This window comes from Geotrypetes seraphini, chromosome 8 (genome assembly GCF_902459505.1).
Source record: "Geotrypetes seraphini chromosome 8, aGeoSer1.1, whole genome shotgun sequence".
NCBI lineage: Eukaryota > Metazoa > Chordata > Amphibia > Gymnophiona > Dermophiidae > Geotrypetes > Geotrypetes seraphini.
This window is the reverse complement of record NC_047091.1, coordinates 92,537,490-92,565,452: the sequence shown is the minus strand read 5'-3', so window position 1 is coordinate 92,565,452 and position 27,963 is coordinate 92,537,490. Positions and strand designations below refer to the sequence as shown.

At 43.6% G+C, this 27,963-nt stretch overlaps 1 protein-coding gene across 4 annotated transcripts in view; it reads left to right on the top strand.

Annotated features, from left to right (window-relative positions):
• The window catches only part of ZNF414 (zinc finger protein 414), a 93,413-nt gene that overhangs the window by 15,832 nt on the left and 49,618 nt on the right, over positions 1-27,963 (top strand). For all 4 annotated transcript variants that reach the window (XM_033955188.1, XM_033955187.1, XM_033955189.1 and 1 more), the window contains exons 3-5: positions 2,106-2,213; positions 12,423-12,528; positions 23,442-23,980. In XM_033955188.1, coding sequence (XP_033811079.1) covers positions 2,106-2,213; positions 12,423-12,528; positions 23,442-23,980 — 753 coding nt within the window. The remainder of the gene's footprint in view (positions 1-2,105; positions 2,214-12,422; positions 12,529-23,441; positions 23,981-27,963) is intronic.

Genomic DNA, 27,963 nt, shown 5'->3' with positions numbered 1-27,963 from the left:
AGCAGAGAATGTATACGCCAACTCTCAGCAGGCAGACCTTTATCTCAAGAGATTGAGCGTTGTCCGAGAAGGCATTTGACCGCATTGTTCGGAGTTGGGGGTGACCAATAATGGATCTCATGGCCTTGGCACAAACAAAGTTGATTGCTGCCACCACCAGCGTAGTTCATAACCAGGTTGTCTCTTCTTGGTATGTGCAGGATAGAGAATGCCACTATGTCTTACTCACTTGCTGCTCATTGCGATTGCAGTGGTTGATTGGGCATGGAGCTTGGGCAGATGCATACTGGAATCTTCAGGGAACACCACAGCTTAACCAGTGATGTCACTGGTGGAGCTCGTTTTCTCAATCGTCACTTGCTGGTAGGAATGGATAACCCTTTTATGCAGAACAGTTTTGCTGACTAAAGGAGGGTAGGGGAAATTGGCTTAGTGGTTAAAGCTGCTGCTTCAGCACCCTGAGGTTGTGGTTTCAATTCCAGTGCCATTTCCTATGACCCTGGGCAAGTTGCATAACCCTCTATTGCCCCTGGTACCTTTGCCAGATTGTGAGTCTTCTAGGACAGATAGAGGAAAACACTTAGAGTACCTGATAAATTACCACCTATGAGGTGGTGCTGAAAATTTCTCAGCCCAACCAACAAACCAACTTCTAAATACTGAGCGTTATTTTGCCACTGTAGCTGAAAGAGTGTTATCTTTATTTTAAGTGCCAATTTGCAGGAACAAAATTCTATGTTCTGACATTGTTTCAGATCATTGATTGAACCATATCCATGTCATTCTCTTCTTAGTTGAGTTAAGAACTTTTCAGCTCCCCCTCGTAGATGCCAAATAGTTGATATATTGCACTATCAGATAAGGCATAATGTTTTACATTGTTTCTTCTGCGTTGTGATTGTTAACTTGTCCCATAGAGTGTTGGAACAATGTCTGCCAACTACTGCTCTTTTCATAATTAAGAAGAAATGTACATTTAATGGCATTGAGTTTTTTATATATTCTTGGAAATCTCGGTGAGAGGGAGAATTAGAAGGGCTTGAGCATGCGCAAATGCATGCTCAAAGCTGGCAGAGGCAGGAAGAAGATCTTCAAGTGGCACCGGCACGTCCTGTGGGCTGCGTACCTGTGCCAGACGGGTGGGGGGGGTGAGTTAAAGTTGGTCGGGGGGGGGCCTTTGCGAGCGGGGGGAGCGATGCTGGTGCCAGACAGGGGGGATGAGTTCAAGTTGGTCGGGCGGGGGTGCCGGTTTGCGCAGGGGGGCCCTTTGTGAGCGGGGTTGGGGAGCAGCGCCGCTGGCCTCGGGGGGGAGGGGGGAGGAACATATCAAAACGAGTTTCCATTATTTCCTATGGGAAAACTCGCTTTGATATACAAGTATTTTGGTTTATATAGTAACATATATAGTAACATAGTAACAAGCATGCTTCTGGAACGAATTATGCTCGTAAACTAAGGCTCCACTGTATATATATATATGTGTGTGTGTGTGTGTATATGTATATATATATATATATATATATATATAAAGGGTAGCAGAGTTTGTGATTCTCAGCTGAGTATTGTATGAAGACTGAGTTGGGAGAAAGATACCGGCAGCCCCCCAAGTTATAGACACGTGACTTAAGTACGACTCATACTTAAGAACGTGGTTGCAGCAGTGGCAGACTCCTACTCTTCTCTTGCAGCAGATTCAGGAATGATGCATGACACATTTAAACAGTGTGTGGTTATGCATGCTGTACTTTAAAGGGAACACTGCTAGGGACAGTTGGCCCTTTTGTCAACCGAGAGCAGAGGTAAGCAGCAAGAATCTTAAAATCTCTACAAGCTCTGAGTTGCATACAAATCTGACTTAAGAACAGCTTTAAAAACGTAACTCGTTCTTAACCCAGGGACTGCCTTTATATATAAAATAAGATAGAAGAAAACGCTGAGTTTTGCAAGTGAATATTCATGGTAGCTTCAGTTGATCTGGGATATCAGAGGATCAGGTGGAACCAGCGAAGATCATTAACTTTTTTTTAGGATGGGTGCTTAGTTTGTACAAATATGCAGCAGTCTTAAAGCAGTATATAATATATTATGGCTAATGTCTTTGACAGGAAAGCGCTACCATTGTTCAAGCCATGGTTGCAAATTAGCGTTCCACAGCATGCAGGATCTGATTCATCATATAAAAGTCCACTACAAGCCTACTCAGTCAATGGAAGGTAAGATGGTGTTTCTAATGCTCAGTGAGAAAGGTGAATTGTGCTAAGTTTAAATGAGAAACTGATGTTGCATGGTATATCCAGTGATTTTGTGATGAATCCTCAGTTTATATTTCAAATTTTTAACTTTTTTAACAAATATCTTTGTTCTCATGGCCACTTGATAAACATTAAAAATTAAAAATAGAAATGTTAAAAGCAATAACATTTGAAATTGATGAGGAATTTGGTTATGTAATGAGCAGAAAAGAATTTTACGCTAGTTTAGCTGTCTGAGAATACACCATAAAATCACTAGATAAACTGGTGTTGAATGGTATCTTTACTATAATTAGAAGACTTTTTGCCAGTTTAATTATACTAATCATAATGTCATAGTGTTGGTGAAGTTTAACTGAGCCATAGTGTGGAAAAAGGGAAATTTTTCCTGCCACATTGAGCTAAATCGCAGCTACATTTTGAATTTAATAACTATCCTGAAATAGTAAGAGTGGGAAGATGAGAAGGAAACAGGAAGGAAGAAATGGATGAATGGGGGAACAGTCATGTAATATAATAAAACCCTAAGCCGCGCATGCGCACTCCCACCAGCATGCGCCTGTTTTCCATGCGCTGTAGGGCACCACGAGTAGGAGTGCGCATGCACGCGAATCCCTTTCTCTCTTCCCCTAGGCGGCTGTCGGCGGCTGCAGGCCGCAGCAGCTGTAGGCTGCGGTGGCTGTCGGCGGCTGCAGGCCATGGCAGATGTCGGCTGCCGGCGACTGCAGGCCGCGGTGGGCGAGCACGGAGCCACCAGCAGCGGGTGGCGGTCAGTCCAAGAAACCCCTGACCTACAGACCGAGCCGAAGTTTCTTTTTCACTTAAATGACACTGCAGCGGCTCCTCTCGCGAACTGCTCCTGCATCGGAGAAGGCGGCGATCATGAGCGGAGCCACCGGAAAGTTACACTGGTCGGGGCTCAGGCTGTTCGGTCCGTGCAGGCTCCTCTCTCGCGGTCTTGCCGGTGGACAGGAGGAGAGCAGCTGGTTAGAAGAGAGAAGGGGACGAGCTGGGAGATGCAGCTGTAAGGAAAAGAGCACCCATGCAGTAACCTCATTGAGGAGCTGGCAAGCCCAGGCAGGAAGGAAACTGCAGACTGAGGGAGCAGAGGCAATCCTGAAAGCCTGCCTCAGTGAGTTGACGCTCCCTCACTCAGGAGCCTGCCTCTGTGAGTATTCTCCCCTTTGATGCCTGTCTCGGAAATGTTCTTCTGGGACGTTTACCAGAGCCTTCCTTTGGGGAGTTTTAGTGGATAGCCAGGCAGTAAAAGGGGCAGGAAAAGCTAGACTGAAGGAAAAAAATGCTGATGCACAGGGAAATGGAGGGAGAAGGAATGCTGCGGCTGCTGCACAGGGAAGTAGGGAAGGAGATAAGAAGAAAGACACAGGGGCAGGGAGAGAGACAGAAAGACAAAGAGGGCCAGGGAGGGAGAGAGATAGAAAGAAAGACAGCGGGAGGAAGACAGAAAGAAAAAGACAGGGGTAGGGAGAGAAACAGAAAGAAAGACAGACATATATTCTATCACCAGCGGGAGGAAGGGAGACAGAAAGAAAAGAAGAAAGACATAGGGATAGGGAGAGACACAGAAAGAAAGACATACAAAGGGGGCCAGGGAGAGAGAGAGACAGAAATAAATACAGACATACATATATTCTAGCACCCGTTAATGTAATGGGCTAAAATACTAGTATAAATAATAATATAAAGGAGCCAATGCACTAAAATTCACACTATAAAAGTTTTCAGGTGCATATCATGCACACAGTACTAAAATGCTGACAGGCTGTGTTCTGAATTTTAGCAAGTAGTTGTGTTAAATACTATACATCTGTCATTAACACACAAAATTATTTTTAGTGCAATAGGTGTTTCATTCTGGACAAGAGGATAATTTTCCTGTAACCACGAACCTTGCAGAAGGAATCCACTCTGGATTTTTTTCTGAGTCCCTCCTACTTTACAGAGGGATCTGCTGCCCTTTATAGTTTTTTCCTTCTGCATATGAGCCTGAAGGAGTGTTTCTGTTCTCATTTTTTTCAGGTGTTTTCTTCAGTTTTCGTTGCTAAGAGTACCCCTGTTTGAGGGCTCAGCTCTGCCTGCCTGGAGAAGAAGCATATTGCAGTCTGTAGCTGACAGGCCAATCCCTTGTGGTATCTGTTAGCCAGCCTGCAGAAGCATTTTTGGAGCATGGGGCTGTCCCTTTGCTTACCTACTTCTTGCGTACAGGCTTCTAAGCTTCTGTAGAAGGCTCTGCGGTGTCTCGCAGGTACTGGTTTTTGTGGGGGTGGAGGCTGAGTCAGACTGGTAGCCCAAAGATTCAGCACTGGAAGGGCATTTTCTTTGAGGCAGTGGTTTTTTTTTTTTGGTTTTTTTTTTCTCCCTGATCCAGCTACCTTTGGAGCTGAGACAGGCTGTAGCACATTGCCAGCACAGGGGGGGGGGGAGAGGGCATCTTTAATTGAAATTTTGAGGTTTCTGCAAGTTCTCATGTGTTTCCCCACCTCTAAAATCGTTGGTTTTTCTTTTTTTGGCTTTAGCATTTTTAGGTGTTTTTTTTGGCACTAAAACACTGCCTTCGTAGCCATCTTGGATTTCCCAATCTTTTATCAAAATTCTCCAGAAGCTTCAAAACACCTCATTTTGCCTCAAAAGTGGCAATGATGGAGTCCTTGGGCTCCTTTAGAGAAGGGCCTAGTGGCAGGATCTCTCATGGTTCCAATAGTTGATCTTTTGTGTTAGAGCTTGAGTGGTCAGTCTTTGGCACCTCATCCAGTTCCCGGTTCTTGAATGCAGCTCTCAGGCTGTGCCCTATGGTATGGTAGCCAATACCCTATCTCAACATGTATTATGGGCCGTAACTAAAATGCCATATGAGCCATCGTCGTAGAAGTCTATCATGGATCTTCCCATGAAGACACTTGGTCATGATTAGAAAATGACATGAAGACTTATTTGTCCCTGTCCCTGCAGGTTCTGTCTCCATCCCTGTCCTGTCCCTGCTCCTGCCCCATCCCTGCAAGCGCTCTCATCTGCACAAGTTTAACACTTATGGGACAGAACTCACTGGGATGGTACAGGGATGGAGATAGATTGATCCCACCAGGACACACAATTACTTCGGCTAGAAGGGTGACAGAACAGCAGATGTTATCTTACAGAGAGCATTTCCTCAAATTCACACAGACAGGAGTGTCCTTGCACACCATACCTTCCTTTCTGACAAAGGTGGTTTCGGCATTCCATGTCAATCAGAAAATGCAACTTTCCATCTTTCAACCAACAGGCAAGAAGAAACAAGACAGAGGATTGAAGTTGCTGGATGTTAGGAGAGTAGTTCTTACCTTGAGGTGACAAATGGGTTCCGCCTGTCAGAACACTTATTTGTCTTGTCCATTTCTAGCTGTCGGGGAAGACCAGCCTCTAATCTTCTATTTCCCAATGGATCCGTATGGCTGTTTCCTCTGAATATACTGGCTGTGCCTTCAATAATTTTTTGGAGCTCAGGGTCTGTTCCCCTAGAAGCTAGTTCACATCCCCGATTTATCAGGAGCTTAAACAAAGGCTGTATGGTTCAAGAGCTTTAACGGGTGCCAGCTGCATTTTACCTCCTCCCCCCCCCCCCCCCCCCCCAATTGTGGTACATGGTGTTTTGGTTTTGAGGTCTCGGTCTGTCTTAGGCCCAACTGGCAGTTCAAAGTTAACAGCATTTTGGATGTGCAAAATCCAGTCCAGAGGCAGAAGCCTTCACTATGATTTCCAGCTACAGGTTAAGCTGAAGCAGGCAGGCACCAGCACATCTCTGTGAGTACTGGCTATGGCAGCTTTTGGAGAAAATCGGGGAGGTTTATAAACTTCAATTTTTAAGGGTTTTTGGGGCCAGAGACAGGGCCCCCCTCCATTTTCCAAAAAACACTTTCCATAATTTTTTTGACATTTAGTTGAGCTTCTTTGGGCTGTTTTTTGGCACAAAATCGCTCCTGTGGCAGCCATATTGGATTTCCCAATTTTATTTAAAAAGCCTCTATCTGCCTCAAACCCCTTGACTTTGATTAAAATCATTTAGGATGGCAGATTGTCACTTTAAGGCCTTGCCAGACAGCAGAGCTCAGGCCCCCTAGAGTGTCTGGTTGGGGTAATTTTCAAGAATCCTGGAGATCTAGTCAGTACAATGGAGGTTCCTCTACTGAAAAGACTGTATCAGGGGTTGAGATAGAGGTTTGGCGGTATCAGAAAGCCCCAGGCCTTTGGGTCTTGCGCTGCAGCAGCCTCCAAAACCCAATGATGCCAAGTCCCTGGCTGTGCCTCCACAGATAGGAGAAAGGTTGTTGGCTTACTGGGAGGCTTGGGCACATATCTGCCTGAACCGCTGGATGCTGTACATTATTCACAAAAGTTACAAGATCGAGTTCTGTTGACCTCTGCCAGATCCTTTTATAGACTGTCCAGCCATATTACCAGAAAAAGCAGTCCGGGTTTAGGCAACAGTAAAAAGGTTTTTTGATATTTTGAGCCATAGAGCCCATATCCAGTGAAGACTCAGGCGTAGACAGATACTCTATATACTTCATAGTGCCCAAGAAGAGCTCAGACGACTGGAGGACTAGTCTGGATCCAAAGTCAGTAAATGCAGCATTGAGAGTACCTTGCTTCCTCATGGAGACCGTGTGGTAAATCATTTCGACAGTGGCACCAGGGAAATTCTAGCTTTCCTGGATTTGACTGAGGTCTGTTTTCACATTTCCATATTTCCAGAACACATGAAGTACTTGAGATTCCATGTCCTGTCTGGCAACAGCACCACACACCTTCACCAGAGTGATGGTTGTGGTAGCAGTGCATCTTCACAAGGTGGGGATACAGGTGCATCCATACTTGGATGATTAGCTGTTCCGAGCCCAGTCCAAATTAGAAGGAGAACAAGCAGTGTCCTGAGTGGTCCACCTCTTCCAAGACCTGGGTTGGATAATCAACTTCCAGAAAAGTCGCTTGAAACTGACTCAGTGCCTGGGGTTCCGTTTCAGTATGGCAAGGGCTGCATCTTTCTTCCCAAGCTACGCAAGCAAAAATTCAGTAAACAAATTTCAGATCTCTTAACGATGCCAGCTCGTATGGCTTAGCACTACCTCCAGGTTTTGGGGTCAGTTGCAGCAACCATAAGGGTGGTTCCTTGGATGAAAGCATGTGCACTCCCTCCAGGATTCCCTGCTGTCCATTGGCTCCCATAGACAGACTCACTGCAGCAACCACTTTCCTAGACAGCAGAGTCACGGAAAAGCTTGTGTTGGTGGTTCCACCTAGACTTGTCAAAGTGTACACCTCTGCGCATTTCCTCCTGGGTAATATTGACAATAGATGGCAGCCTTTATAGATGGGGAGACCATTGCAACGGGCATACATTTCAGGGCCGGCGGTCTCTTGCTCAGAGAAATGGTCCATCAGTTTTCTGGTTCTGAGTCACTCGTCTGGCTTTGTAGACAATGGAAAAATCCCTGTAAGGAAAGGCAATCCGAGTGTTCTCAGACAATGCCACTGCAGTAGCTTATGTAAACCAGCAGGAAAGCACAGGAGTGCTCCCTTATGTCTGAAGGCCCAGATATTATTCCACTGGGCAGAAGCCCACTTACTGGCACACTCAGCAGCTCATGTAGCTGGAGCGGAGAATGTAATTACCAGCTATTTCAGCCTGCAGACCTTGGACCCAAGAAAGTTATTGTTGTCCGAGAAGGCGTTCAACCTTATTGTTCAGAGTTTGGGACAGCCAATAATAGATCTCAGGGCCTCAGACACAAACAAGAAGGTAGATCACGTCAGCTGATGCCTCGAGCCCGGAAGTGCCAGATTGAAAGCTCTCTTTCAGCCGTGGGTGGAAGGGTTGTTATGCATTTTCCCTCCATGGCCTATGATAGGGAGTCATCTGTAGAATAGCAAATCACCCAGGGCTGATGGTCCTAGTGGTTCCGGATTGGCCGTACCCACTATGGTGCATGGATCTAATTCATCTCTAGAGGGACAAGAGCTTCAAGCTACCAATTCATTTGGATCTACTCGAGGTCCAGTTCCATGGAGGATTTGGAACCCTTTGGACTTACAGAATGGCTCTTAAGCATGAAGCCTTAGCAAAGGAAGGATACTTGGAAGTAGTTATTACTACCTTCCATAGAGCTAAGAAGCCAGCAACGGTCGTGGACAATGGCAAGGCTTGAAAGATGTTTAAGTAGCAGTGCATAACAGGAGATAGAACCCTTGTGAGCCCTGATTTTCATGGGCCTAGCCTTTCTGCAAGCTGGACTTGAAAACGGGCGGTCAATTGGCTCTCTTAAAGTGCAAAATGATAGTATTCGCTCATGTTTTTGAGCTTGCGTGAAAGAGTTCTGGTAGCTCATCCAGATGTTGGGTTCCTGAAGGGGGTGCTTAGACTGCATGCTTTTTCCATTGAGGGGGCTCAGTAAAGCTCCGTACGAACCTCCTACAGGAGGCATTGCTGCCTGATATTCCTGTTAAAACAGTGTTTCTGTGAGAAGAGGCTTTGAGTTACAGGCACAATCATGTAGAGACAAATGACTCGGATGTCATGAAAACAAATTATATAAAATAGTAAACACTTTCAATAGTGATGCTGTAATTTCCTGTAGTATAATATAAGGACAGCATAGTATAATATAAGGACAGCTATGCTGTCCTTATATTAAATGACTGAAAATGAAGGAAAAAACCTCAGACAAGGGCCCTCCCACCTCCACCAAAGTGGTTTGCTAAAGGTGGTTGAGCGGTAACCTCATTGGCAAAAAACCTTCAATGAAATAAGAGCTTTATGCTGTGCTTTATTAATGAAAAAAAGATAGAAGAAAAACTTTTCCACTTATCTTCAGCGTCCCATTTGAAAGGTAGGTCCATTAGATTTTCATTTATGCGATTAAAAATTTTATTTAGAACACAAAGAAAAGGAAGGAATAGACTTTTTTGTTTGTTTTGTTTTTATTTATTTATTTATAAAATTTTTCATCATTTTTACAGATAATAATAAAGGAAAATTACAAACAAATAAAACATCACTTAATAATTCACTATCTCCTCAAGTCCACATAATGGGAGAATATATCCTGATATTAGCTAATCGATACATTCAACATAATCCTGATCAAGAAATCAAACATTTATGGTACATCATAAATCCAAACTCCAAACTAATATTAAATCAGATGACGACTTACTAGTTTCATGAAGTTGTAAAAATTGTTCAAATTGAATAGAGTACCAGTATACATATTCACATTCTTTAAATTTAACTAAACATTTACATGGAAACTTCAAATAAAATGTGGCTCCCAAAGCCAACACCCTTGGTTTCAAAGCTAAAAAAGCTTTTCTTCTCAATTGTGTAGCTTGGGCCACATCTGGAAAGATCAATACATTATCTCCACAAAATTTCATAAGCTTATTCTGAAAATAAGCTTTCATAATTAAGGATTTATCTATCTCTCTTGCACAAGATATCAATAGGGTAGATCTAGTTTGAATTATATCTTGTGAGTCTTCCAGAAAACCAGTTAAATCAAACTATTTGTTCCAACTGGATCACACCCAAGTCTGCGGGATTTTTTTTTTTCTGTGGAATATAATATAAATTTGTTATGGGCAATTTCTCTGCGTCGGCCAACCCCAATACTTCCTTGAAATATTTCCAAATTAAAATTTCCAGGGACAATAATTGAGTTTTTGGGAAATTGACCAATCGTAGGTTTTTTGCCCTTAAAATGTTTTCCATTTTCTCAAATTTCATATGGGTAATATAAGAGTCTTTAACAGCTGTTGAAGACACTGCTTGCAATGTAACCACATGAGACTCAGTTGTTATAATACGTTTTTCCATAATCTTCAAATTTGAATCAACATTTTCTAACTTATTAACTACTTCCTGTGAAAATTTAACATTCTGAGTCACCACTGACATTAATAGCCCCTCCACTCTGGTATTAATCTGCCATAAATCTTTAAGGGAAAGTTCCTGTGGCTCTACCCGGGTTTCTCTTGCAATTAAAGCCTCCTTCTGAAAAGATAAGGCTTTAGGTATCTCCCTATAAACTAGCGAGGATGATACCTGTTGCTCTGATACTCTCACAGGTTGAGAAGTGGAACCATTCTTTGGATCCAGACCAACAGTGATATTGGGTGGAGGAGGGGGAGTTCTTTCTGGGGGATTGAGGGACGCCTCTGATAGTGAATCGACGCCTCAGCTGTGGCCTAAGGCACTGGTTGACACTAGGTGTCTATCTATGGGGCCAGCTATAATAGGCGTAGAAACTTTTGCCTTCCCCTTTCTTTTCCCCATACTAAATCAAATTTCATACATACGATTTAAGTGCCTCTAGTGTCTCCAAGGGGCCTAGCATGCCCCTTTGGCCGTGGCCGCACGCCGCAGTCACGGCATCCTTTTCACTCACGGGTGCAGGACCCGAGTGACTTCAGGGCGTCTGTCTCTGCGGGTGCTCACCGAGATTCGGCACCCGATGTCTCTGGCTCAAGTTGTCAAAGAGCACTGCTATCCTGGCTCAGCAACAGGTCCCCACAAGTAGCACCTCAAATCAGATCTCTCAGGAAGGAATAGACTTTTAATCGCATGTTATTTCTTTATTGTGGTTCTAGAAGTCTAATCGGTCGGGATACACCCTGAGGCAGCAGATTTGTGAAACGCTGGCCACCGATGGTGTACCGATCAGCCGAAGATAAGTGGAAAAGTTTTTCTTTATATCTTTTTTTCATTAGTAAAGCACAGCATAAAGCTCTTATTTCATTGAAGGTTTTTTGCCAATGAGGTGACCGCTCAACCACCTTTAGCAAACCTCTTCGGTGGAGGTGGGAGGGCCCTTGTCTGAGGCATTTTCCTTCATTTTCAGTCATTTAATAGCCTATGCTATCCTTATATTATACTATAGGATATTACAGCATCACAATCATGTAGAGAGCCATTTCTTAAGATTACAGAAGCAGGAATTGCTTTACACATTGCTTACTGAAAGTTGTTTTGGCCTTCCATATCAATCAGGACATCTCTATTCCAGCATTCCAGCCCATGGACTCAAAGAAACGGAATAAAGTGTTGAAATTACTGGATGTGCAGAGATGAATTTTCTACTACCAGGAAGAAACCAATGAGTTTGTCTCTTGGATCATCGTTTTGTTTTGACCAGCTAGGCTAGACAGGGCAGACTAGCTGCAAAACCATCCATTTCTAGATTGATTCAAATGGTGATTTCTTCGTCGTACATTGGCTATATTAAACAGCCACCTCTCTCAAAGTGCATTCCACTAGAAGTGGGGCTTCCTTATGGGTGGAAGCCAGGCAATCTTGCCTTAGGAGTTTTGCAGGACAGCTACGTGGTCCACTGTCCATGAACTACTGTGAATGTTTTAATTGTTATCTGCTTAGTTATAGGTGGTTTAGAAATTTTTTAAAAAAAATATTCTCCAAAACTTTACAAAGTTTTACACTGCTTTTGGGTCCCTGATCTTAAGGGCAGGCTCATCTGTCCTACCCTAGATGCAAGAGATTGCTTTGGTATGTCACTTATCATCCGGAATCCTTGCCCTTTGCACTGCAAGGGAAAACTAGGTTCTTACCTCGATAATTTTCTTTGTAGTAGAAGGGCAAAGAATTCTGGATGCCCTACCCGGTCAGTTACTTTGCCTGCTTTCTGACTTGGGCAGATATGTATATCCAGAGCTGGGGAATTTTCTCTGGCAGATAGAAAAGAAAAGAACATTGGTGGTAAAAAAATAAAATAAAATACATTTTTTAAAAATCCCAAATTAGAATGGGATGAGTTTCAGATCTCCATTTGTGTCGGCACTAGTTACACGCAGACAGGTGGGTTGTTTGTTTTTTAATGTCAATTATTAATATTTATATTTGTTAAGTGATTTGTCAGAGACTCCCTTTCCCCTCCTTCATATTTTCTTAGTTATAGTGGTGATCGACTGCTTTGGTACAAACTGAAGGTGTCAGTACTGTTGACGGGGGAAGAAGGTGGAGCTGATGTGATTGACATCCTTCTGCAGACAGTTCGCAGGGAGATAACCTATCATCTGGAATCCTTTGTCCTTCTAGTACAAAAAAAATTATCAAAGTAAGAACCTAATTTTTCCTTTTATCCCTTTTTTTCTCCTACTTAGGAAAAGTGTTTCATTGTTCTACCCTGGGCTGTAAAGAGGTGTTTCCTAGTATGCAGGATCTCATGAGTCACCTGAAAGTCCACTACAAGCCCAACCGGTACTTTAAGTAAGTGTCATCACTCTGAAACATCCAGTCACGGTGATTGTAACAGTTTGTATTAATCATGAAGTCAGTTTGCATTAATTTGAAGTCAGATCATCTTCCTTGATAGTTACTCAGTGCAGCTTCTGAAAGAAGCAATCGGAGGTCAAGTACACTTTTTAACAGCTTTTCCTAGTGGAACTCTTTAAAAATAAATAAATGAATAATAATTAAAATTCTGCACATTTTATTTATAACGTTATATAGAATTTCCCCCATTCCTTAGCATTCCTACCAGATCAATCCAGACTAGTGGATTATACCCAACGCCCAGTGGGTGGAGACAGAGAAACAAAGCAGTTTGTGACTTACAAGAGGGTGCTAAAAAGTTCTCAGCTCAACAAACTTCCTAATTTCTGAGCACTATTTTGTCACTGTAGCTAAAAAGTATTTTTTCTTTAGCATCTCTCCAGACCGGTACAGTTCACTGATGGGTAATAGCTCATTATGACCAGCAGGTGGAGACAAAATTTTGGCCGTAATTCTAATAGCTGTGTTTCCCTCTAGTCTAACCAATCTGTTCAGTCTCCGAGCAGGTGTGGTAAGCTGTGCCAGACTTCCTGTTTTTTTAGTGTAGGCCTGTTGGAAGTTGTTTAGTGGCCTTCTTGTCCCTGTTTGGTGCCGGATTGAGTTTGGGGGGGGGGCTATTTGGGGGTTCATCTGACCTCAGGGGGTGTCACAATCGACGTGTCACGAGTTAAGTCCCCCCCCCATTTCCTCCACCTCCCCAAAATTTTTCTAGAGGTGCCTCAGCTGTAAGCCTTGCCACCGATACTGGCAATAGAGAGCTGCATGAGGACAACGGAATCTCGCAGGACCCGCAGGGACACCCCTTGTGGTCTCGGGGATCCTGAGGGATTGGAGGCAGCTCGAGCCGAGAGGCCCATCTTCTTTTCCTGCCTGCAGCATGCACACATAGCCGACCAGAAGTTTTCCCCCAATGTCAAAGCTGACGTCAGAGGGAGGACTTCACGTCAGTCACGTGCAGCGTGCAAACCAAAGTTAGCTTCTCCTCTGCCCAACCTGTTGCTCCATCGCTGACTGGAGCTGTGACGTGAGTCCTTCGCATGCACACACTTGTGCACCCAGTGTCCAGCAGGAATGCGGCGGTGGTGAGGGGTGCTATTCCGACTGCATGCAGCATGACCCTGTCACCGCCGCAGCCATCTTGGGTTTTGACAAGAGTTTCCGTGAGGTAATGGTGCCTGTGCCACCTCAGAATGGAGCGCAGTTGTGCTTTCTGCAAAGAGAAGGTGGATCGATTGTGTGAAGCTGAGCGGGAGTTCTAGAGAAGAGAGAGGTGCTCTTTGCGATGGGCTCTTGTTTCAAGTTACTGCTTTGTTTCCTTAAACTTTTTTGTTGGGAGAATGTTGCTTCAAGGAGCTTAGGGACCAGGGTGGAGAAAGTGGAATTTTTAGTGCCGATCTTATATTTTCATTAGCTCTCTGTTTATAAATCTTTTGTATTGCAATTGAAAACTAATAAATATTTGGAAAAAAAAAAGCAGGGGAGAGTGTGGCGCAGTGGTTAAAGCTGCAGCTTCAGCACCCTGAGGTTGTTGGTTCAAACCCATGCTGCTCCTTGTGACCCTGAGCAAGTCACTTAATCACCCCATTGCCCCAGGTACGTTAGATAGAGTGTGAGCCCACCGGGACAGAGAGAGAAAACTGCTTGAGTACCTGAATAAATGCATGTAAACCGTTCTGAGTTCCCCTGGGAGAACGGTATAGAAAATTGAATGAATAAATAAAATACTATTGTAAAAAAAAGAAACATGGGCACCGTTTTATTAACGGGGCAGTTTTTTAGATGCATTGGGGGGAGGTTATCAACAGCAGTAGCTAAAGTGGGACAGAGAGGGGAGGTGTTATATTTATCATTTAAAAACACAAGCATGCACAGTAAGAAGGTTCTGTTCAAATCTACAAGAGCTAGTAACGAAGCGCTGCACCTGACTTGACGCGAAGCCTTCCCTCCGACGTCAGGGGAAGACTTCCAGTGGCTACGTGTGAGTTCTGCAGACAGGAAACGAGCCTCTCGGTTCGAACTGCCTCCAACCTCTGCTGTTATCTGGACGCAAACGTGAGAGGCAAACGCGGGACAGAAGGAGTCGAACGAGAGGGAAACGTGGGATAGAAGGGGTTGAACGTGGGAGGCAAACACGGGACACAGAAGGGGGGAGGGAGTGCGTTTTTGGACACAAGGCATAAACTTGAAAGAAAGGATGGAGGAAGGAAGGGAAAGAGATGCTGAGGTGGGGGAGGAAATAGAAAGGGAGAATTAGGTGTGGGTGTGTCAGTAAAAGGGAAAGAGAGATGGTGCGTACACGGGGAATGGAAGAAAGAAATTTTGGTCATAGGGAGGGAGTGTGGTATAGATGAGAGGGAAGAGAAAGATGAGAGGAAGAAATGTGGTGGAAAGGGAACAGTGGGACAGATTGTAAGAGATGCAAGAGGGAGGAATGTTGGACATTATGATGAAGGGAATGGAGGGAGAGATGTGGCATGGTGCTGGAGAGGAGTGATAGAAGGAGAAATGTTGAGCATGGGGCTGGTGGGCAAGGACGAAAGATACTGCACATGATCCGGGGGATAAGAGAGGGATAAATGCTGGACAATGGTAGGAGGAACCAATGGACAGAAGATGGGACAGTGGAAAAAAGAAACTGGAACCAACTTGATGGAAAAATAAGTCTCCAGACAGCAAAGATAAAAAACGGAATTAATTGACTAAAATATGTTAGCTTTGGGAAATGTATATACACTTCACCCTCTGTATTCACGGTTTCAGCATTCGCGGTTTCGATTATTCACGGTTTTTAGCTTGCTGGCTCCTCCCCCCAAATTACATCAGCTTGCATAGATAAATCACTGATTACAAGCGTTTACAGAGAAAATCGCTGATTCCCAGCACTTTCTTCACCGTGTTTTTCCTCTCCTTCAGAAATAGGCCAGGTCTCCCACGATGTTATTCGCGGTTTCACCATATTCACGATGGTTTTTAATAGAAAACAGCAAATAACATATGAAAAAGTTATTCACGGTTTTTCAGTATTTGCGGTTCTGTTAATCCCCTATCACAGCGAATACGGAGGGAGAAGTGTAGTAGATGTCTTTGTAATTTGTTCAAAAGAAAAGGAGATGCATTTCTGATTTTATTTCTACAGTGTTGAAGTACTTGCTGACCCTTGCTGTGGTGGGATCCCCAAACACCACCAGCAGAGGACCTCCTCTAGAGACGTGTTTAAGGAACTGCAAGCCTTTTCGTGTAGGCCGCCCTTCCTGGAGTTCTCTAGGAAGCAGGTTGTGGCTGGTTCCCTCCTTTCTTCCGAAGGTGGTCGCGCAGTTTCATGTTATCCAGTCCATGGTCTTCCTGGTCTTGAATAGTTGAAAGAGCTCGTTGGAGCAGAGGCAGTTGCGCAAGTTGAATGTCCATAGGATCCTTCACTCTTATGTTCAGCGGACCCAGGAGTTCTTTAATTCAGCTAATCTTTTTGTCCTCTTAGCGGGTCCTTACGAGGGGGACGGTGTTGTCAAGCCTACTATTTAGCACTGGATCAAGGAGGCGATCACTTTGGCATACCTTCTCCAAAAGAAGACTGTTCTGAAATTTCTCAAAGCTCATTCCAATCGGGGTCAAGCAGCTTCATGAGCTGAATCTTCTCTTGTGCCTCTGGTGGATATCTGTAAAGCTGTGATTAGTCTTCTCTCTATTCCTTTGTTTGGCACTACTGTGTGGATGTCCAGGTGTGTCGGGACGTAGTATTCGGTGAGCATGTTCTTGTGGTGGCTGTTTGGGGTCCCACCCATGATGGGTACTGCTTTAGTACGTCCAATTCGTTTCTGTGCCAGTCTGGAGGGATGCTAAAGGAGGAGAAATTAGATCCTTATCTGCTAATTTTTTATTTTTTTTTTAATTTGCCTTTATTTAACATCAAAAGAGAATATCTTTGATAAAGAAAAATAACAATATCCAATTAGGAAATAGTAACACTCATTCCATATACAATACTATGGTAGCAGACCACAATTAAGGAGAGAGAATCAAGTACTGTCAAGGGTAGTTGACTTTGAGGAAAAAGGAAACATATCAATATTCTCATATATACAGAGCAAATCTGTTGTATCATTACTATACAGTCTGGAAGGTGATATCAGTTGGCATCTGTGGGGTTACGGAAGCTGCTTTACCCTCCAGGAAAAATTGTAATTGATCAGGTTCATTACATTACATTACATTACATTACATTAGGGATTTCTATTCCGCCATTACCTTGCGGTTCAAGGCGGATTACAAAAGGTTAATTAAAAAAGTAGAGTTACAATGATTAGCTAGAGAGGTAAGTTGTAGATCTTATAAACATTTAACGTGTTCATAAAAATCATATCTATTTGCTTAATAATTAATACAACATTTGCATGGAAAGCGCAGTTGAAAGGTAGCTCCTAAACCCAATACTGATTGGCATAACATTAAAAATTTTTTACGAAGTAATTGCGTCCATTTGGAAACATCTGGAAATATAGCTATTTTTGAACCATAAAATTCAACATTCTCAGTCCTAAAGAATAGACGAAGAACTGCTTCTTTGTCTTGTAAGAAAACAAAGGTCACAAGGAGTGTAGCCCTTACAGAAGTTTCAGATTGTGAGGACTCAAGGATATCTTATGTTTAATTCAGCCAATTGGTTTTCCAAATCTTGCTTTGTGTCCTTAGGAATATTTAAGTAATATATTTTCTGTAAAGGAGGAATTGATGTCTCTGGATACTTTAGAACTGAAGTTCCTTGGGTGATTGTAGTCTGGAAATTTAATCAGTATTAAGTTTAAGTTCTTATTTGCATTCTTCAAATTCTCAATCTTCCTAGTCAACATTGCTTTGTCCTTAACATGAAGAATTTTGTAAATCAGAGACCTGTTTTTCAATTTTGTCTAATCAATGGTCTTGATGTTGAATTTTCCCTTCTAAGTTTTTCAAATGTAGTGAGGAAGTTTGTGAAGCAGAAATAGAATAGGTGCATACCTTATGAAGGCTTTCGATAGCCTCCCACAGTGCCTCCAAGTCTATCACCGGTGATTTTTTCAGCGGGCTCAGGAGGGAAGTAGGAATCGTTAAGGAAACTCCCGTCACTAAGTTTGTATTTAAAAGTTTCACCTCCCGAGACTCCCTGAATTCCAGATCCCCCAGTCGCTGGTAATTGATGTTGGGAAACCAGCGAGACTAAACTAAACTAAACCTTAAGTTTATATACCGCATCATCTTCACGGATGTGGAGCTCGGCACGGTTTACAAGAACTTAAAATATAGGAAGAGAAGGGAAATAAAAGGTTTACATGAACGTATATATAGAAGAGAAGAGTAAAGGGGGATAGAACTACATTTTAGTGAAAAGCCAGGTTTTCAGTTGGTTGCGGAATAATTGGAGGGAGCCCAGGTTCCGCAGCGGGGTAGTAAGGTCATTCCAAAGACCTGTGATTCTAAAGAGAAGGGATTTTCCCAGTTTGCCTGCATAGCGAATACCGTGTAGAGAGGGGAAGGATAGTTTATACCTTTGGGCGGGTCTGGTAGAGTCAGGACTCGAGGAGTTTTAAGATAGTGGGATTAAGGGAGGAAGGAGCCGTGAATGATCTTAAAAGCCAGGCAGGAGCATTTGAAATGGATTCTGGAAATCACTGGGAGCCAGTGAAGTTTGGCTAGGAGTGGGGAGACATGGTCAGACTTGCGTTTTGCAAAGATCAACTTGGCTGCAGTATTCTGGATTAGCTGGAGTCTTTGAAGACTTTTTTTTGATAGGCTTAAATAGATGGCATTGCAGTAGTCTAGTTTGGAGAGGATGATGGATTGGACAAGGACAGCGAAATGTTGTTGGTGAAAATAGGATCTTACTTTCCTCAGCATGTGGAGGCTGAAAAAGCATGATTTAGCCAAGGAGTTGAGGTGGTCATTGAAAGAAAGAGAAGAATCGATAATGATGCCAAGGACCTTGCTTGAGAACTCAAGCTGCAGTGCAGCGCCTGAGGGTAGTGTGAAGAGGGTGGGCAGGTGTTCTAATTTTGGGCCGAGCCAGAGTAATTTTGTTTTTGATTCATTCAATTTTATCTGTACCGAGAAGGACCAGGAATGGAGTCTCATTATGCAAGCTGTAATGTTCTCTTGGAGGTTGGTGAGGTTCTGGTCTGTCTCAAGGAGGACAAGGATGTCATCAGTAGATTGTTTCAAGGGGGGATAATTGGAGGAGTTTCAGGGAGGACATAAAGACATATAGATGTTAAAGAGGATAGGGGTGAATTGCCTCCGGGGTCAAGGGTAGGCTGAACAACGCAGGCGGGGTTGTAATCGTCCCCGCCGCTTCCTGAAACGCTGTCGGTGTCCCCGACATCCTGGGCATAGGGGAGCTCCCGGACCAACAGGGCTGAGTGAAACTTCGCCCTCCGAGATCGAGGTCGACTCCTCTCGATCAGCCGGAACGCCCTGAACAGCCGACACAGCAAACGATGTAATTACTGTCTGGCACATTAGCAATGTGGCAGAGGAGGCAGGAAGGACACCCCTCTGTTTCCCTCTGCGCTTAGGCATTTATAAAGCGGCAAAAAAAGGTAAGAAGTTAAGTTTTGCCAGTGCAGAGAGGGAGAGCCTTCAGCTAAGCGACTGGCTTTGTCGCCATCTTGAATCTCCTCTCCATTTTCTTTCTTTTAGTCCCTCCAGACCAGCACAGACCCCACCCTGTCGTTTTTTGTTCGGTGTTTTTTTTTTACAAAGAGTGCAGTTCTTTCTGCGGGAGTTGGTTGTTTGGGGAGTTTAAAATAGCAGCATTTGATTCGGCTGGATTAGCTGGCGAACTGTGCAGCATTTCTGAAAGGCTCTTGTTCTAATAGTATCCAACAGTGATTTCCCTTTGTCTTCTTCTCCTTGTAAGAGGGGAGTTGGGATGTTATTGTTTTTCAGCCTTGTTTTCCACTTGGCTATTCGTTAAGACTGATTGTAATACGGACTGCACAGCCCACTTGTACTGTAGCCAGAAGTTAGTGTCTGTCTCTACCTGCGGGCAGAGGAGCATAAACCCATCCGTTCCTGTGCTGGTCTGGAGGGACTAAAGAAAAGAATATTAGCAGGTAGGGACTTAATTTCTCCTTTTGCAAAGTGCCAATTTACAGAATTGTAATACTCTTTTGACATTCAGATCATTAATTGAACTATGTCAATGAAAGGTGTGGAATTTTCAAGTGTGGAACTCTGAGCTGCCATGAAGTTCCTATTCCTGCAGAAGAAAACTTCAAAGGAAATCCATGAATGTGTGATGCAAACATTGAGAGACAAATGCCCATCACACTCCACAGTGAAGAAGTGGTTTACAAACTTTCAGCATGGAGATTTTGAGACCGAAGATGATACAAGGTCTGGGAGACCTCAAACGGTATCAGCTTCTGAAATTATTGACTATGTCCATGAACTGATTTTGGCAGATCGGCGAATATCGACTAAAAAATTGCTGAGACGCTACAGATAATATCCACGAGAAGCTGGGTATGCAGAACCTGTCAGCCAAGTGAGTGCCCAGATGTTTGAAAACTGACGAGAAACACTTCCAAGTTGATTTTGCAGTAATTTCAGTGAGCTGATGCCAACATTTTGGAATGACTAGTTACTGTTGATGAAATATGATTGTTATACCAGATTCTCCAAAGCCAAGGAAATTCAAGACCTAAAGGTCAGAAGAAAAGATCATGGCCACAGTGTTTTGGGATCAGGCAGGTGTTGTAATGACTATCTACCTAGGAGCCAAATGGTTAATGCAGAGTATTATTGTAACTTGCTGTGCCAATTAAAGGGAAGGAAGAAGTGGGAAATTAAAGGTCGATAACTCTGAAGTCTGTGGTAAACAAATTAATGGAAACGCTTTTAAAACAGAGAATTGTGAAGTTTCTGGAATCTTGTGGATTACAGGACTGGAGGCAACATGGATTCACTAGAGGTAGGTCTTGTCAGACAAATCTGATCAATTTTTTTGACTGGGTGACCAGAGAATTAGAGGGAGTGCGCTAGATGTGGTCTATTTAGATTTTAGTAAAGCCTTTGACAGTGTTCCACATAGATTTCTAAAAAATAAACTGAGTGCCCTCGGGATGGGTCCCAAAGTGACAGGCTGGGCAAGAACTGGTTGAGTAGAAGATGACAAAGGGTAGTGATCAATGGAGATCACTCTGAGGAAAGGGATGTTACCAGTGGTGTGCCTCAAGGTTCTGTTCTTGGGCCTGTTCTTTTTAACATTTTTATAAACAATATTGCTGCTGGGTTTTCAGGTAAGATTTGCCTCTTTGCAGATGATAACCAAAATCTGCAATAGAGTAGACACCCAGGATGGTGTGAATAACATGGCGAAGCATTAAGAATGGTCTGAAATTTGGCAGCTAAAATTTAATGCTAAGAAATGCAAGGTCATGCGTTTGAACTGCAAAAACCCAAGGGAACAGTACAGTTTAGGGGGTGAAGAACTTATGTGCATGACAGAAGAGTGAGATTTGGGTGTGATTGTATGTGATGATCTTAAAGTGGCCAAACAGGTTGAAAAGGTGACGGAGAAATCTAGAAGGATGCTAGGGTGCATAGGGAGAGGTATGGCCAGTAGGAAAAAGGAGGTATTGATGCCCCTGTGTAAGACTTTGTTGAGACCTCATTTAGAATATTGTGTATAATTCTGGAGGCCACTCCTTTAAAAAGATATAAAAAGGACTGAGTCTGTTCAGAGGAAAGCTTCTAAAATGGTGTGTGGTATTCATCATAAGGCATATGGGGACAGACTTGAAGATCTCAATCTGTATAATTTGGAGGAAAGGTGGGAGAGGGGAGATAGGATAGAGACGTATAAGTACCTATGTGGTGTAAATGTGCTTCAGTTGAGTCTCTTTCATTTGTAAGTAAGCTCTGGAATGAGAAGGCATAGGATGAGTTAAAAGGTGATAGGCTCCAGAGTAATCTGAGGAAATACTTTTTTACAGAAAGGGTGGTAGGTGGTGGAGATAGAGATTGTGTCTGAATTCAAGAAAGTGGGAGATAGGCACTTGGAATTTCTTAGAGAGAGGAAGAAAGAATAGTTGTTTTAGATGGACCATTTAGCCTTTATCTGCCATCATGTTTCTATGAAAGAAAAAAAAAAAAGGGGGGAGAGAAGCTGCAGAAAGGAGTTCTTTTTGCAAGACAATGCAACTGCCCATAAGGCTGGCAAAATGGTGAATGTTTTGATGCTATTGGGATTTCAGTGCATAGACCATCCTCCCCACTCACCAGATCTTGCTCCATCTGATCATATTTTCTGTTTCCAAACCTTTTAAAAGAGTTTGAAATGGCAGCAATTTTTGAGTGATTCAGAGGTGATTGCAGCAGTATTTCAGTGACCGGATATCATTGTATTTTTTGGAAGGGTTACAGAAACTTCAGACACGATGTACCAAGTGTGTTGAACTTAGGGGTGAATAACTTGTAAGTTTCATGACTTCACATCATTCTCTTCTTGCTTGGGCTGGGAACTTTTCAGCACCCCTTTGTTGCAGAGCTACAATTATAAGAAATGGAGGAAGGGGTAAAAATATGAGGTAGCTATGCCTGTTTTTCAGATATCTGTCCTTAATTGAATGCGTCAACAAATAGAAAAGTTTTTTGATATCGGTTTTAAATTTACTGAGATTTGTTTGAAATCTTAGCATTTTCAGTAAGTAATTCCATAATGTGGGGCCCTAGGTGGAAATCGCTAATTGTTTTTGGTTTATAGATCTAAGTGTTTGGAACAGTTAGTACGAAATTAAAAGGTTTGAGAGGTAGAGAGGCTCGTTTGTTAATAGTGTCTTAAACACCAGTAAAAGAATTTTGTAGGAGATTGTATGGAATTGAAAGCCAATGTGCTTGTTTAAGCAGGGGGGTGACATGATCATATTTCCTTGCATTTGTTATTAATCAATTAACAGTATTTTGAATATTTTGTATTATGCTATTGAAGGTCACATCATGGCATATAACATTGGGGCTAATAGCCCAATTGTGGTCAGGCTCCACATAGGAGACTTGCAGCACTGATGTGGTTATCAGTTCTTATATTGATATCTCGCTGCTTCTCAGAGTAAGATTCCCAGCATAAGTTAGTTTGGTCAGTAGGTCCTTCAGAGTGTGTTCAAAGTCTAGATTCCAGCCCCCAATTCTCCCCCTCCCCCAATAAAAAAAATATTTTCAAAAAAATCTAGGCCTCAGCCTGTGGTAGACCTTGTTTATTTCCATTTTTGTTTTAGTAGCTAGGGATTTCCATATGTGTGAAATACTGTCTCGTATGCCTTTAAGTGAAGTTCCCTGTAGCAAGTGCTCTCTGAGGACAACAGAACACACATTCTCTCATACCCTACTACCTGCTATAGGAGTTGTATTTTATTAGCTTTTGTAATAGACTGCCTGGTCCTGCACAAGGGCAGTGGGTGGGAAAATGCATGCACATGCACAGTAGGTTATTCAAACACTGCTGGAAAACAGTTGGCAAGTTGCTCCGCTCCATACTTCCTCAGTTACCCATATGTGAGAATGTGTTCTGTTGTCCTCAGAAAACACTTGTTCCAGAGTGAATAAGTTTGCATGATGTGTCTTACAGATCTCCTACATGTCTCATCAGATCCAAGGACATTTGGCACTATCCAAACCAGAGTTACTTAGGTCCTAGTGTAACAAGCTGATTCAAAAATAAAAATCCTAGTAAAGTCACAAATGTTTTGTTCAGTCTACACTTTACCAGGACAGTTGATTTTAGCTCAAAAAATCCAACCTACCTGAAAGTATCCTGACTTATATTATGAAGGGCTTCTGAGCCATAGATTTGTGACTTATCACCTTTCCTTTCACAGGTGTGAGAATTGCATGCAGCGTTTCCGGACACACCGCTCCCTTTTCAAGCATCTGCATGTTTGCTCTGATGTCTCTACGAACCCGTCTCAACAACGAGCTGAGAAACCAAACCCACCTTCTACCTCAGATTCCTCCAAGCCATCAATGCTAGAGGGGCTACCAAAGCTAGAAAGTGCAATAACGCACATCAAAAAAGAGGTCATTGTCCCAAGGATGGCCCCTGGTGCAACAACTTCCACTTCTGCTATCCCCTCACAGACAGTGGCATCACTTCCTGGCAGCCTTCCTAGCTTGTTGAATTCCATACCTCTGGTCTCTACACCTCACCCATTTTCTCTCTTGGAGCCTTCCCTGTTTGGGACAACTTCTCTGACACGGTTTTCAGACCAACCACCTACTTCCATCACTGGGCCTTTTCTATCATACATGCACACTCCCCCCTATGGCTTACCTCAGGCAACTGTGCAGCAGCGCCTGAGGTCCTTTCTTCCCAACCAAGGCCTTCCCATCTCCAATGCAGTATGGAAAAAAAATCAAGGTGAGATTATGTGCATTTGCAGTTGTTTGTTTTTTGTTTTTTCTTCTTACTGAGCACTTGATCATTTCAGAGGACAAAACTTAAATTTAGGGTAGACACATTGCTTATACTGTTTCAAAAGACCTTTGGGGATAGGTGATGAAAATGAGGTCTAGCTTTAAAGCAGCAGCATGCCACAACTGGTTGCATTTTGGTCCAATTTATTTAGGACATTTCTCTGTTGACGGATGGAATTCAGCCACACTGATTGGTGATGACATTTCGATGGCAGTTCTCACCTAAAGCTCAGGGCATTCCCACACTAACTTAAACCCATCCTGTTTCCTATAATCTGTTCCCCCCCGCCAATTCTTCAGTTGGCAATTAGCTTGCCTGTTCCTTAAATTACTGCTCATGTCTCTAAAAAAAAAACCCAACTTAAAAAAAAACCCCAACCTCAAACAACCTGCTTTATAACATCAGTAGCAACCAACAGCATGTCTTACTCCAACAGACAGGTCTAATGAGCTTCACACAACCATGACTTCTGGCTGGCCTCCCTCCTTAGTGGTCTAACAGTAGGTACTTGCAGGAGCACACTTGCCAGCAATGGCCACTCCTCCAGCAGCCAAACTAAAAAAAAAGGGTACCTAATCAGTCTACACTACAACATGTTCAAAAAACTATCTGGATGAATAAAGGCAGTTGTTGTTTTTTTTTATAAATTCTTTATTCATTTTTGCATATTACAACAAGTGTATTAGATAAAATCATATGAACTTATAAATACACACTTGATTAACTCATATAACAAATTAAATATAACATTTCATTACATATTTATATTCTATAATATCTTGAATATTATGTAATACACCTAATATCTAAACAATTATTATTAAATAGAAACCCTCCCATCCCCATCCTCATTAAGGCAGTTTTAACAGTCCAATAATAGCTATAAAGCTGTACTGAACTGTAGGTGATGAAAGGTGATATGCTAGAACTCATCAGGAGTCTGTGTAAAGAATCACATCAACTACATGTGATGCAATTATTCAGTGAAACACCTCAGAAAATGTTCAGATGAGTTCACAGAATATCATCTCATAGCAGTACAATTTTAGCTGCTACTGGACTGTTTAAAAAAAAAAAAAAAACTGCTTGTATACAGTTTGTGTTCTACCTTTTTTTGGACACACTCCCAGAAGACCAGATGCACAATATATTCTGGCTCCCAACAACACAAAAATCAAACAATCACCAAAGTTAGGGTCACCATGCCTCATGGAAGCCACAGCCACACTGCCTCATGCTCCTGGTTCCCCAGCACAAGCAATAGCCATACACAAAGGAGAGACGCACCATAAGAACCATAAGCTCTTCATCTGCTCAGGTTCCCAAGACTGCCAAACAAGCTGTAGACTGTTAAAACTAAGTAAGGTATGTTGTCAAAAATTAACTATTAGACAGGCCATCTTGTAAAGGGACAGTGCACCTAGCTCCAGCATTGCAACAGCCAGCTCTTCAAAGATCATCGCCTCAGACATGGGCGCAACCATATTGGAACCTGCCCACAAGCGGCCAAAGACACATTGTCCCTCCCCCCCATGATACTTCCATGCCAATCCTGCAGCCAGAAACCACCTCCCCGGCCCTTGCACTTCTTCAGAGACACATTCAAACAGCTATGTTCCAACTCCTTTAAAAATGTCTCCTTGAGAGCACTGCTTTACTGCACAACACTGTTGCAGAGGAAAGCTCCTCAGTTGCAGGCCCATCAGGACGTGGGCAGGCACAACCCTTTAGAGGGTCAACTGACCCTGACAGAACAAAACTAGTACTCTAGGGACTTGATATCCAGAAAGTAAATGTTCCCCCTCCACTTGCAGCAACATAGACTTCTTTAGCAACTCTCCAGACCAGCATAGAGTTAATCTTACAAGCAGGTATATATCTCATCATGACCAGCAGGTGGAGACAAAGACAAAATTTTGGAACTGTATATATCATGTGACCTTTCCCTAATTACCTCAGTCTCCAGCAGGTGTGGCGAGCTGTACCCATGTCCCTTGGTAGAGCTGTTGGAATTTGTTTAGGAATTTTTTGTCCCTTTTTGTTGCCGGATAGAGCTTGGGTGAACCTCGGGGGTGTCAAACCTGGCAGGTCTCGAGCAGGGTCCCTCCACCCACTTTTCTCCACCTCCCCACATTTTTGTAGACTTGTCTCAACAGTAAGCCTTAGCCCCTGGTGGTTAGGCATATTGTTTAGAGAGCCAGTGGAGTCTGTTCTGGAAAAAAAAAAAATCCTGAGGTAGTGCCGGTCTGAAGGGTTGCTTTCCCTTTAAATTTGCTGTATTTTTCAACTAACCGGCACTTTTTTCTAGCTCAGGGGAAGAAGTACTCATTTTGCTCCAGATGAGAGGCACTCGCGGCTGGCCTGTGCAAGCGGTGAACAGGCTGGTGCAATACGGGAGCTCCGTCGGCAGCGGCTGCAGGCATCCAGAGCGCCCTGCTGCTAGTGCCTTGCAAGTCAGCTGGGAGCAGTGGGGAAGCCCGGTCTTCCCCCACCACCCACTGAGGGTTTTCCTCAGCCGCTGACGGTGAGGGTAAAAAGGATTCCCTTACTGCCAGTTCGGCTGGGGACTTCCTCTCAGCTGTTGCAAAATCAGCTGATGCCAGCTTGCCTGCTGTAGCGGCTGGGACTGTTCAGGCTTCCCAGCCGCTACAGGCCTTGGATAGTTTATTTTTGGCGGGAACTTCACCATTTTTGCTGAATAAACGCATTAGCTCTTGGAAAAACAGGGGCAGGTTTCTGCTGGGACCCCTGCTCGGACAGGTGGTCCCAAGGGGCCACCGGGGTTTTTTTCCCCCTGATTTATTTTTCAATTTATGCAGAACTTATTTTCAGGCGGCAGGGGGTTTTCCAGTTTGCCCAAGGGTTTGGGGGAGGTTGTGCCCCCAGCACCCCCTGCAGCTTCTACTGCCTTCACGTCCCCTCCTCCTCCTCCCTCGTCCATGCGCCCGCGGGTGGCTTGGAACAAAGACTTGTGGTCTGAGGAGCGTGCAGATTTCGATGAAGACCTGGACCCTTGGGGTCTTGAGGGGACGGCCACTGGTAGCGGGACCTTGTTTTTTCCATCTACCGGCGAGGAGACGTCCGCAGTGCGCCTTTTTTACAAAGATGACCTCCCACTTTTGATTCAGCAGGTCTCCTAAGTTTTGAGGAGACACCACCTGAGACCCTACGGGTGGAGGACCTTCTTCAGGGGATCCGCCCGGCATCCCGCTCTTTTCCTATGCATCAGGATATTCGAGATATAGTTCTTGTGTAGTGTAATACGCTGGAGGAACTGTTTCAGTTTTCGCGCTCCATGGCTCGTTTGTATCCCATCCCGGAGGTGGATAGAGCTATTTTGAAGTCACCAGTGGTAGATGCGGTGGTCTCAGCTATTTCAAAGCGGCATACTGTGCCCGCAGAGGGCGGTTCTGCATTACGTGATTCTAAGGAGCATAAATTGGAGGCTCTCCTTAAACAGAATTTTAATGACTCTGCTTTGGGAGTCCAAGCGGCTATTTGTGAGGGGCTCATGGCTCATGCCGTGTTTAGGTGGGCTGAGCGTATTCTTGACCGTAAGTCTGACGATTGGTCCTTGGTGGATCAAGAGGTTGCGAAGATTGAATTGGCGACCTTGTTCCTCTCCAATGCCCTCTATGACTTGGTATGATCCTCTGCCAAGTCTATGGCTTTTGCGATGACCGTGCGTCGTACCTTGTGGCTGCGCGCTTGGTCAGCGGATGAGGCATCCAAGACTAAACTCACAAAATTTCCCTTTCTGGGATCTTTTTTGTTTGGAGAGGATTTAGATAAGTTGGTTCAGACTTTGACAGACTCTTAAGGTGCCCCACCTGCCTGAGGATCATGCCCATCAGGCAGTTAGAGGAGGCACTGCTAGGGGACGTCTGCAGGATTTCCACAGCTTTTGCACTGGCCGTGGGGCTTCT